Here is a 12,411-nt window from a genome sequence, read left to right on the forward strand (position 1 = left end):
TGTGTGTGTGTGTGTGTGTGTGTCTGCCTGTGCAAATCAGCAGTGGCCGGGACGCAGACTATGTTCCATCCCAAGTGAGGAAGAAAGAAGGGGCTGGGGGGGAGGCACCTGGGGGGCTCAGTGGGTTAAGCGTCTGCCTTCAGCTCAGGTCATGATCCCAGAGTCCTGGGATTGAGTCCCGCATCGGGCTCTCTGCTCGGCGGGGAGCCTGCTTCTCCCTCTCCCTCCGCCTGCCGCTCCCCTGCGTGTGCATGGAATGTCTTCCCATTTCTTTGCATCGTCTTGAATTTCTTTCATCGGTGTTCGTTTTCAGAGTACAGGTCGTTCCCCTCTTTGGTAGTTTATTTCTAGCTATTTGACTGTTTTGGGTACAGTTGTCAATGGGATTGTTTTCTTAATTTCACTCTGGCTTCACTGTTAGTGTGTGGGAACGCAACAGATTTCTGTGCCTTGATTTTGTATCCTGTGGCCTTACTGAATTCATTTGTCAGTTCTAGTAGTTCTTGGTGGAGCCTTTAGGGGTTTTGATACGTAGAATCATGTCGTCTGCAAATCGTGAGGGCTTTACTTCTCCCTACCAGTTGGAGGACTTACATTTCTTTATGTTGCTTAATTGCTGTGGGAGTCTTTTTATTTTTTTTTAAGAGTTTATCTCTTTGAGAGAGCAAGAGGGCATGAGTGGGGGGGGTGGGAGAGGCAGAGGGAGAGCGAGAAGCAGGCTCCCCGCTGAGCAGGGAGCCCAACCTGGGACTCGATCCCAGGACCCTGAGATCATGACCTGGGCCAAAAGGCAGGCGCCGAACTGGCTGAGGCACCCAGGCGCCCCGGGAGCTCTTTTATTTAGAGATAATATTATTTCCCGTGACTCACCACAGAGTCTGAATCGATTTTGCCATTTTAGGGGGATTTGGAAATGGAATGGTTGTTCCCATCCGGATTTGATTCTTCCATTTTTACTTTATTTCTCTGAATTCTGAAACGGCTCTCACCACGTTGACTTTGTTTCAGAGGGAAAATCCCTCCCATCACGATTTATAAGAGAAAGAGCGAGCAGCCCAGGTGCCCAGCGGTTAGAAGAAGGGCTGTGGCCATCCGCTGGGAAAATTGCCCACATTCATTCAGTGGAAAACAAAGCCGTCTGACTCAAGACAAGTTAGAAACAAAACGGAGGGAGACCCAAGTCATAATTTCCCGTAGGATCAGGGCGCCTGCGTGGCTCAGTCAGTTAAGCGGTCTGATTCTTGAATTCAGTTCCGGTCGTGATCACAGGGTCCTGGAATCAGGCTCACGTCAGGCTGCACACTCAGCATGGGGTCTGCTTGGGATTCTCTCTCTTCCTCTCCCTCTCTCCCTCCCCCCTGCTCCCTGCTAATCAATCAATCAATCAATCAATAAAATCTTTAAATATAATAATAATTTATACTGTGATCTCAGTTTTGTTTCAAAAGAAATTTTATGTAGAAAGAAAAAACAGAAGATAATACCAAAAAACAAAAAAACCATAGCGACCAGTGTTGGAATTGTGTGTGATTTTACTTTTCTTCATTTTGCCTTTCCCCATTTCCCTCACTCTACCCAGGAAGCATAGGTTAATTACATATGAGGGGGGAAATTCAGACACTGATCGGTTCCGTGTGAAGGGACCGCTTCTCCGCGGGGTGTTAGCTCTGACAGTTTTACTGGAAGTCATGCGGTGATGCCGTCCGGGTAACCGGACGCAGAGGAGATGCCCCCTGTCCAGAGGTGATGTCCCTGACCCGTAGCCAGGAGGGAGGGATGGATGGAATTTCCCTGAGTGGGGATGGATTTGTGCTAAGTCCACCATACCTGAAGTCAGTGGGGCCTGGTGGGTTTACAGATAAAACGTGATGTTTACATGGCCCAGTCTCAGGCCATCATAAGGCCTCACTGTGGCATCTGGGACCCCCGTTCTGAGCCATACAGTGAGGTGGTTTTCCCTTAAAATCCCACGAAAGGAAACCCTTAAAATACCTTCAATTTTTTTTATTGAAATGAAACTAACATTACATAAAATTAACCATTTTAGTGTGAACGATTCAGTAGCTTTTGTACATTCATGGTGTTGACTGACCACCTCTGTCTAGCTTCAGAGCATTTTCATCTCCTCAGAAGAAAACCCCAAACCCGTTACTAGTTCCTCCCACTCTTCCCTCCCCAAGCCCCTAGCATCTACCAGGCTACTCTCTGTCTCCATGGATTTACCTTTTCTACCTGTTTCATACAGATGGGGTTGTACAGTGGGTGCCCTCTGGGGCCTGACTTCTTTCATTTAAATCTCTAGGGGCTCCTGGGTGGCTCAGTCGGTTAAGCGCCCAACTCTTGATTTTGGCTCCAGTCATGATCTCAGGGTCGTTAAATGGAGGCCTGTGCTAGGCTCTGAGCTAGGCACGGAACCTGCTTCACATTCTCTCTCTCCCTCTCCCCCCGCTCCCCGCCCCACTCATGTGCACTCATGCTGTCTCTCAAAAAAGTTAGAAATAATAACTTAATCAAATAAAATAAATTCTCCAAAGTTCACCCACATGGCAGAAAATGACAAAACTTCCTTTCAAGGTTGAATAATATTCCACTGTGTGCATAAATCATGGGTTATCCGTTCTTCCATAGATTAACGCTTAGGTTGTTACCTCAAAGTACTTTTATGAATATAATGTAGAGTAACATACGGAGTTGTCAAATCGCTGTGTTGTACACCTGAAACCAATGCAACGTTGTGTGTGAACTCTACTTGAATTAAACGAGGAAACAATATAAAGAATCCCATGTTAGAATCCAAGTCTGGTGGTGATTTGAACACAGGTTGATGGAAACGTTCTCTAAGATGGCCTCCCTGCTGTGCTCCTCTCTTGTGGGACATTACGCTTGTGCAGGGACTACAAATCCAATCAACTTTTTGGTCTGGAGAGCAGTTTTCTAAAGGATTGACTATAAGTTATTCGGTAGATAATGACCACCTAGCAAAGGACTGTGGCATTTGGAAGCCCATGTGTAGGTGTGCGCTTGTCCTGCGTCAGACGGTGGTTATTACGATGACTTATAGAATGTGGAGCCAGAGGAGCACTTTCATATTTTATTTTTTAAAAGATTTATTTATTTATTTTAGGGAGAGAAAGTGCATGCAGGGTGGAGGGGCTGGGAAGATGGAGAGCATCTTAGACACACAGCATGGAGCCCGACTGCCTACAGCCCATGATCTCTGAAGCTTTAGAATTTGAGCTTGTGCTTCTGATCAGAGTGGCACGTGGACGTATTTAGAGGAGAATTTTCTTCAAGTCCTAAATTTCAGTTTCTCTTTTTAGGAAGCACAAATTCATCCAGCGTCACAAATTCTGCGGCTGGCGTTGAAGATCTTAACATTGTTCAGGTGACAGTTCCAGGTATGGACGTCTATCTGGTGTTATCATAATTGATGTTATATTTTTCTTTTTGTTATATTTTAACCATTTTATGACACGGGTCGTAAACCCTTGGAACTTTGTTATTATCATTTTTTTTGCTTAGTTCACCCTTTCAACAATTCAGGAATATCAAATACAGTACAGAGTGTCAGACACCGAATATCTTGCTTATATCAGACATTGTTAATCAGATATATTGCTTCTTACAGCCATACCTTGGCATTACTGGAAAATACACCTCAGGGCGGGCAACTCCAAGCACCAGCTACCATGGAATAGGAATTGGCCACAGAGGGGAGTTTATCTGCCGCCCATAGAGCAGTCCTTTCTGAATATGTGTATATAAAATCTATCTGGAGAGATACAAAGAATCCGATAACATAGTCCCTCCAAAGAAGGAAACAGAGCTGAGAGAGGGATGGGATAGAGATGGTTCACTGTGCAGTATTCTGTCTTGTGAGTTTTGAACCACATAACTGCTTTAGTTATTCAAAATTAAATACAATAAAAATGTGAAGTATTGAAAAATATTCCATTCTAGTCCTACTACGTCTTATTCCTTTTACTTGTCATATTGCGTTGGCTAAGATTGCTAATTCAGTGTTGAAGAGTAGAGGTCAACATGGATATTCTGGTCCTACATAATGTTGAAAATGTTCCCTAAAGCAGTATGGAGTGTGTTTACATGGGTTTATAACTTGGGACATTCTCTGTCATCTACAATGGCTTCCATTTACACATTTCCAAAAAACTAAACTGAACAATAAGCCAGGTAAAGTGCTTTCTTCCTATGCTGTCAGGCTCTTTTTCCAACAGCTTTTTAGGGGGCAAATATATCAATAACCCTAGTTTGTTTGATTGTCTGATTGTTTTTAGATAATGAGAAGGAAAGATTATCCAGCATTGAAAAGATAAAACAACTAAGAGAACAAGTCAATGACCTCTTTAGCCGAAAATTTGGTAAGTTTTTATATTGTTATGTATCCAAAAAGTATATATTTGAGGTATTTCTTTTTAATGAATACTTTATTGATCTTTCTGGGGGTGCCTGGCTGGCTCAGTCAAAAGAACGTGTGACTCTTGATCTAGGGGTTGTGAATTCAAGCCCCATGTTGGGTGTAGAGCTTACTAAAAAAAATTTTAATAAAATGTATATTTTTAAAGATTTATTTATTTATTTATTTGACAGAGAGAGAGAGAGAGAGAGAGAACAAGTAAGCAGAGAGGCAGGCAGAGAGAGAGGGGGAAGCAGGCTCCCTCCTGAGCAGAGAGTCCGAGTGGGGCTCAATCCCAGGACCCTGAGATCATGACCTGAGCTGAAGGCCCAGGCTTAACCCACTGAGCCACCCAGGTGCCCCCCAAATATATTTTTTAAAAAAGAATCTCCCTGGGAAGGAGCTACGATCGAAATCAGTGTGTATTTTCCCCGACGATCTTTTACATGAACACCGTGATCACAACAATCTCTCTCTTCGATTTACTGGATTCTTACGTAATAGCCGAGCATGGCTTTCAGTACTCCCATGCGACTCGTTGTTTAATCTTCATAAAACCGTCTCTCAGGTAGATGCCAGGATCGTTTCTCTTTCACAGAGAGAGAAATTGCGTCTGTTACCTTGCCCATTGCCAACGTCCAAGTCAGTAAGGCTGTCCCTGAAGCAACAGTGGCTGACCGCCCCCACTGTCACTGGACGGGAAGGATCTTAACGCCTCGGCCGTAAAGACAAAGCATGGTCTGGGAAAGGCAAGTGGCACACTGAGGCGTCTTCTGTTGCTTCTCTCCTCCCAGGTGAAGCCATCGGGGCAGACTTCCCCGTGAAGGTCCCCTACAGGAAGATCACGTTCAACCCTGGCTGTGTGGTGATCGACGGCATGCCCCCAGGCGTGGTCTTCAAGGCCCCTGGCTACCTGGAAATCAGCTCCATGCGAAGGATCTTGGATGCCGCAGAATTTATCAAATTCACGGTCATCAGGTAGGTGAGCGCCTCCTGCTTGGTCATGAGAACGAGTCTGAAGGTCGCCCACCACCTGACCGATGGGGGTGGGGGGCAATGGGGAAGGGGGCAGTGGGATTTTTTTTTTTTTTTAACCCCAGGAGGTGGCCGCTTCCGGGAGCTGCATGTCCAAGGACAGATGAACTCTGTTGTTTTCACTGTGTCTCTCTCCCTTCAGACCCCTTCCAGGCCTGGAGCTTAGCAACGGTGAGTAGCCCGGGTAGGGGGCGAGAAGGGCGTCCCAGCACCCACTGTGAGGCGCCAGACATGTTGCCGGGCCCTCACCCCAGGGTCCTAGCTTCTTGAGCCCTAGAACAAAGCCTGGTGCTCATTGGACACAGTTTATGTGACGTGCTGGTCATCAAGTCCTTTCCTTCTGGGGCTTCACCAGAATTCTCATCGCACAGTTTGAAGGCGCTCGCTGGCTCTCGCATATGGGAGCCCTTCCTGGCCAGCAAGCGGTGGAGGGAGGCTGGGTAGCAGTTACTGAACTAGCCCAGACCAGTGGGTACATAGCGCCTGCCTGGAACCCCAGCTCCGTCCCCAGGACACCCCTGCCCTCCACCCAGATGTCCCCCCAGTTCAGAGCCAAAAGGGGGCCATTGGGCACAGAGAGGGCTCCCAGGACCCCCTCCGGGGCTGAGGCCAGCATCTCTTCTGAGTGATGCCCCATGTTCTGAGCATGGCCCCCCGGGTCCCTGCGAGTCAACAGCGTCCCGTGCGGTGAGAAAAGCAGGCATAGGGAAGTCCTCGGGAGTCTGAGTCACAAGGGAACTTCCTCGGTTCAAGCTGGGAAAGCTAAAATACTCTTTGAAAATTCCCAATGGTTCTTCCCAAACTCGTCTTGCTGCTGAATGGGGTTTTTTGGGTTTTTTTAACCTTTCTTTGTAGCTTTATGGAGGCATAATTTACATGCCATAACATTCACTTCGGTGAAGTATACACCTGTCAGCGATTTTGGATAAATTTACAGAGTTAGGCAAACTGTCCCCACCATCTAATATTAGGACATTCTCATCACCCCCCAAAGGTCCCTCCTACCCATTTGGCTGTCATTTCCTGTTGCTGTCCCCAGCCCCAGGCAGCCACCAAATTGTCTTTCTTTCTTGTCTCTGCCCACACTTTCTTAAAGTGAATGTTTAGACCCGTGTTCTCTCCAAGTAGAGCGCACCTGCTTCATGGCCAGATCCCTTTAAATTTAAAGCAAGTAAGTTGTGTGCGGTTCCGTGCCTATGAGCAGGGTCCTTTGCGACCCACGGCAGGTAAACCACATGCCGTGGTCATCCCCCTCTCTGTGACTCTCTTGAGACCCAAATGAACAAAATATACATTAAAATGCAAACGTACTGTCAGATCAGTGTCGCTTAAAGCAGACGTGGCAAACGGGTACTTGCTGAATCACAGAAGACGCCTTTCACGCGGCTCACGTACCTTTTAGAAATGGGAATGAGCGGCCGACGCTAAAAAGCCAGGGACGTTTTCTAGGAAAAGAAAGAAAAGCTGGGGACGCTTTTATGAAAGTCGATTTTGGGGATCCAGGGCGCCAAGGTTAGAGGATAGGGCATGCCACTCTTAATCTCGGGGTTGTGAGTTCGAGCCCGTCTGGCATAGCGTTTTCCTTTAAAAAAAAAAAAAAAAAAAAGTCCATTTCTAAGTTCTCTTGGAATCCGAAGATCTGGCCACAGATCCCACCTTCCGTCCAGCAGCAGCTGGCTAGGGCTGAGAGTCAGCCGTCCCTCTCTGCAGGGCGGGGTTAACCATGCCCCCCGCCCCCTGCCGCCTCACCCCTGGCATTTATCATCACGTCGTTGCTGTCAGTTTTCGTATAGTGGCATTAAGAGGAAAAGTGAAATATGTCTTGTCTCCATGTCTGTATCCAAAGTGGGAAAAAGGAAGATAGACCAGGAGGGCCGTGTCTTTCAAGAGAAGTGGGAGAGAGCGTATTTCTTCGTGGAAGTGCAGAATATTCCCACGTGTTTGATATGCAAACAGAGCATGTCAGTGTCCAAGGAGTACAACCTGCGACGCCACTACCAGACGAACCACAGTAAGCACTACGACCAGTACACGGAGAAGATGCGCGACGAGAAGCTCCACGAGCTGAAGAAAGGGCTCCGGAAGTACCTCCTGGGGTCACCCGAAATCGCGGGTCCCGAGCAGAAACAGGCGCTCGCCAGCGTGAGCCCGAAGGAAACCACGGCCGCCGCACAGCCCGTAGAAGACGTGGCCGGGAACTTATGGGAGAAGTTACGCGAGAAAATCAAGTCGTTCGTGGCCTACTCTATTGCGATCGACGAGATCACGGACATCAATAACACCACGCAGCTGGCCATATTCATCCGCGGCGTGGATGAGAACTTCGACGTGTCCGAGGAGCTCTTGGATACGGTGCCCATGACAGGGACGAAATCCGGCAACGAGATATTTCTGCGCGTCGAGAAGAGCCTGAAGAGGTTTAACATCGACTGGTCAAAACTGGTCAGCGTGGCCTCCACGGGCACCCCCGCGATGGTGGACGTGAACGACGGCCTGGTCACGAAACTCAAGTCCAAGGTGGCCACGGTCTGCAAGGACTCGGACCTCAAGTCGGTCCGCTGCATCATTCACCCCGAATCGCTCTGTGCGCAGAAGCTGAAGATGGACCACGTCATGAGCGTCGTGGTGAACTCGGTGAACTGGATATGCTCCCGCGGGCTGAACCACAGCGAGTTCACGACTCTGCTGTACGAGCTGGACAGCCAGTACGGCAGCCTGCTGTACTACACCGAGATCAAGTGGCTCAGTCGCGGGCTGGTGCTCAAGCGATTCTTTGAATCGCTGGAAGAAATCGACTCCTTCATGTCGTCCCGAGGCAAGCCCCTGCCTCAGCTGAGCTCTCCAGACTGGATCAGAGACTTGGCCTTCTTGGTCGACCTGACCATGCACCTGAACACGCTGAACATCTCCCTCCAGGGGCACTCGCAGGTCGTCACGCAGATGTACGACCTCATCCGGGCGTTCCTGGCCAAGCTGTGCCTTTGGGAGACGCACCTGGCCCGGAACAACCTGGCCCACTTTCCCACGCTGAAGTCGGTCTCCAGAAACGAAAGCGACGGCCTCAACTACATTCCCAAAATCGTGGAGCTGAAGACCGAGTTCCAGAAGAGGCTGTCTGACTTCAAAGTCCACGAAAGCGAACTGACCCTGTTCAGCTCCCCGTTCTCCGTGAGGGTCGAGAGCGTGCACGAGGCGCTCCAGATGGAGGTCATCGACCTGCAGTGCAACACGGTGCTGAAGACGAAATACGACAAGGTCGGGGTCCCTGAGTTCTGCAAGTACCTGTGGGGCAGCTACCCGAGGTACAGGGTCCACTGCGCCAAGATCCTCTCCATGTTCGGGAGCACGTACATTTGCGAGCAGCTGTTCTCCATCATGAAACTGAGCAGGACGAAATTCTGCTCGCGGCTCAAGGACTCGCAGTGGGATTCCGTGCTCCACATCGCCACATGACGTGGAAGGCATCCCCGGCCGCGCCCCGCGGACGACTGGACCCCTCTGCACCCCAGGGACGGCGAGATGAGAAGACGATGTGTACGCGATTTCCGCTTTCCAGTTCTTTCCACCTCGACTCGGAAACGCAACTTGTGGCATCCCACCCGTTTGTATGACATGTTACGCCTCAACGCAGTCCGGTAAAGATCGCGAGCGTTTTATTGTATCCCTGGTGGTTGCCTTTCCTTGCGGCGGGCGGGTTCCACTCACCCCTGAGGCCGGCACACGGAAGTTTTAGGCCGCGCAACAGAGAAACAGAGAGAGAGGCGTGTATGCGTGGAGAGTAAGCGCGCACACATCTAGTCCCCCACTTTCTGCACGGTATCCCCTGTGATCCAACACGTTCGCACGCTGGGGGACGGTCCCTTGGAGACACATTCGCCAACCTCAGTGGTCCTGTGTGATGTGTCCTCTGCCACGCCGACCCACAAAGATAGGAGTTAAAAATGGAAAATCCCACTTAACAAGTAACACAGGCTTTCAAAGGCCAAGGGAGCTGAGGTTTGGAGGTTGTTTTAGTTTTTGGTTTTTGGGGGGTTTTTTTTGTTTTTTTTGTTTTTGGTAAACTTTATTTTGAGGGACTCTTGGCTGGCTCGGTCAGTAAAGCATCTGACTCTTGATCTCTGGGTGGTGAGTTCGAGCCCCAGGTTGGGTGCAGGGATGCCTTAAAAAATTAATAAACTGTGTTTTGAAGTAATTTCCAATTTACAGAGAAGTTGCAGAAATGAAAAACGTATGAAGAACTCTTACATGTTCTCTTGCCAGATTCTCATATGGTTGAAATTTTACCCCGATGCTTTATTACCTATTCGTCTGGGCGCCCTCTCTCTCTTTCGTGTGTACGTGTGTGTGTGCGTGTGCGTGTGCGTGTGTGTGTGTGTGTGTGTGTGTACGTTGCCTATGAGTGTGTAGACATGAGTCTCTGAGTATAATGTGTGTTTAATCTTTTCTGAACCATTTGAGGGGGTTACATATATCCTCGCCCCCTGACTACTTGAGGGCTATTCCCGAACCACGACTTAGTGGACAGTTCTAGTAAATCGAACACTGGTGTAATACTTTGATCTCATTTACCATAAACGACACTGTGCATGGTGTCCCTTGTGTTCTCACATGTTTGCAAGCTGGGGACAAGTCCCCTGGAGACTGTCCTGATGGCCTTCCCTTTATAGCACGGAACCCCTGGAGAGTTGGTTTTTGAAAGCATGTGTACAAACACACACACACACACACACACACAGTGTTCTTACTCTGTATTAGCCACTGGAATTAGTGACCCAAAATTGTGAACACTTTCCAGATTGGAGGAATTAATCTGACTAGGGAACAAAAAGGCTAAAGACCCCGACCTGGTGGTGACCCATTCAGGAAGCCACGGACCAAACACTTGCATAAAAATGAAGGGAGGCTGCAGGAGAGAGAGAAACCAAACTCCAGGCCATTTCCCACGCAAGGGATCCGCCCCCAGCTGGAGCTCCAGTGCCTGTCCTCGGACCCAGGGAAAATGACCCCACCCTGGACGTTCCTGTCCTTGGCGGGTGGACTGCAGGTATGGCTGGATCTGGCTAGCTCAGAGGCTCCCTTTCTGGGGGGAGGAATGGGCTGGTTTACAGCAGGGTCAGGGGAGGCCGCCCCCCATGTACCTGGGTACCCATGTACCTGGGCTGATGTCTACACTGAGTATCAAAGGGGCCTCCCTGTGGACGCTGCAGGGAAAAGTCAGCCCCTTCCGTGATAGACCAGAAGCTAGGGCCCAGAGTGATTCAGTGACTGGCCAAGGTAACATGGCAGAGATGTGGTCAGGATTCAGACTAGGGCTGTGGGACGCCTAAGTCCACGTTATTCCATGACAGGTGGCTGTCCTGTGTGGCTTTCTGGTGGTGAGCCCCTGAGAGGACAGAAGGGGACAGCCCGGGCTGCCTTCTGTGACTGGGCTCTCCATGGGCCGTTCTGCTTTGAATCACCTCCTACCGCCCCTAGCTTCCTTCTTCACCCTGCATGTGTGTTGGCACCACAGTGGCCCAGGACCGTCACTCCGGCGACTGAGCCACGCCTGGGAGAACTGACTGAATGAGCAGGTGGTTTTCTGGGGTCGTGGATTGATGGGGCATCTCCAAATGAGAGCCCTTAGGAGCGGGGTGCTCGGGACCAGCCCAGGAGCCAGGGGCTGGATTTGGTGGTCCCCATCAGTTCCTAGGGGCAGAGAGTACACAGCATCTCCCCCAAGGCCCTGTCTTCCCATCCCAGGGCGGCCAGAGGACACTGGTCACTCCTCCAACACAGGCCTGGGGTGGGGGTGGGGGGCTGGAGCTCTGGAAGCCAGGCCCCTGTCACCTCCCTCCTCTGAGTGCCCATCGGCCACAGCACCCGCCGCTAGGGCTGAGCCACAGACCAGGAGCTCTGCGGGGTCAGGAGAGCATAATGGGTCCTGTAGGGCTTTGGAACCAGAAAGAAAAGCCTCCCTCCACCTCCCAGCTTTGCCACCCACTTGCCATATTACCCTGAAAACCCGCTTACATTTTCTGAGGCTTGGTTTCCACCACCATAAACCTGACAGGGTTGTTCTCAAAACCAAAAACAAGGTAAAGAATGAGCCCCGCATTGTGCCTGGCCCCGAGAAAATTCCCCGCACACACACACCAGCTGCTGCCGTAACTCAGGCCCCTACAGGCGCGCTTGTCCCGCGCTCTCCCTAGGTTCCCCTGGGGGACTGGCAGAGGCCCCCCTGCCCTCAGGCCCCTGCACCCCCCCCCCCGGGGCCCCCTCCTCAGCAGGCAACAGTGGGGCCAGCACAAGGCCACCTCCAGGGGACCAGGAATGCAGAAAACCATGAGAGAAACATTTGATCAGGAACTTAGCTTGGAAAAAATGAAACTACAAATTAGGAAAATCAGTATTTTTATCTCACACAGTTTGTTTTTTTTAATCATACTTGCGACTGGACAAGCAAAGGGGTTGGGATGGTCGGTGGTTCATTCTCCCACAGCTTCGCATGCTAGCGCGGGAGGGGCTGGACTTTTCCAGCACACCGAGTGTGCAGAAAGCAGACGAAGGGCCCCGGGATGTTCTCAAGGCCTGGGTCAGTCTTCATGCTGCTTAAATTATTCTCTAGAGAAGCTCCGGTCCCCTTATCTCAAAGGGACCCGCCTTGCCCATTGTCTTGAGCCACCTCCCCTATGGGCGGGGCCCCCCTCCCCGCTGCCTTCCTCTTAAGCTGTTGCTTTTGCAAGATTTGCATCCCAGGTTGCACCCCAGTGTCTTTGCATTTTGCAGAAGATCCACCAGCAAAGACTTTTGAGGCCATGGGCTGGCAGCAGGGCTGGTGGGGCCGGCAAGGGACGGTGCATCAGTGAGTGACTGCTTTCTGGTACAGCTCTAACTGGGCAGTGAATAACCATCTCCCTATACCTAGATGACAATTCTTCTTTGTCACCGAACTAAGGGGCACACAGGGCGCGCTGCGGCAC

The 12,411-nt window shown here is 50.2% G+C and overlaps 1 protein-coding gene across 3 annotated transcripts in view; it reads left to right on the plus strand.

Moving 5' to 3' along the window:
* LOC111146106 (general transcription factor II-I repeat domain-containing protein 2) overlaps nt 1-9,560 on the plus strand; it is a 35,331-nt gene extending 25,771 nt beyond the window's left edge. For 2 of the 3 annotated variants that reach the window (XM_022501496.1, XM_022501497.1), the window contains exons 12-16: nt 3,321-3,398; nt 4,296-4,379; nt 5,209-5,392; nt 5,592-5,620; nt 7,296-9,560. In XM_022501496.1, the coding sequence (XP_022357204.1) occupies nt 3,321-3,398; nt 4,296-4,379; nt 5,209-5,392; nt 5,592-5,620; nt 7,296-8,902 (1,982 nt within the window). In that variant the 3' untranslated portion in view covers nt 8,903-9,560. Of the gene's footprint in view, nt 1-3,320; nt 3,399-4,295; nt 4,380-5,208; nt 5,393-5,514; nt 5,621-7,295 lie in introns of all 3 variants that reach the window. The other variant, XM_022501498.1, reaches the window with a different exon arrangement.
* The last annotated feature ends 2,851 nt before the right edge of the window (nt 9,561-12,411 follow it).

Source organism: Enhydra lutris, unplaced genomic scaffold (assembly GCF_002288905.1).
Source record: "Enhydra lutris kenyoni isolate GAN:26980312 unplaced genomic scaffold, ASM228890v2 scaffoldscaffold13, whole genome shotgun sequence".
Classification (NCBI taxonomy): Eukaryota; Metazoa; Chordata; class Mammalia; order Carnivora; family Mustelidae; genus Enhydra; species Enhydra lutris.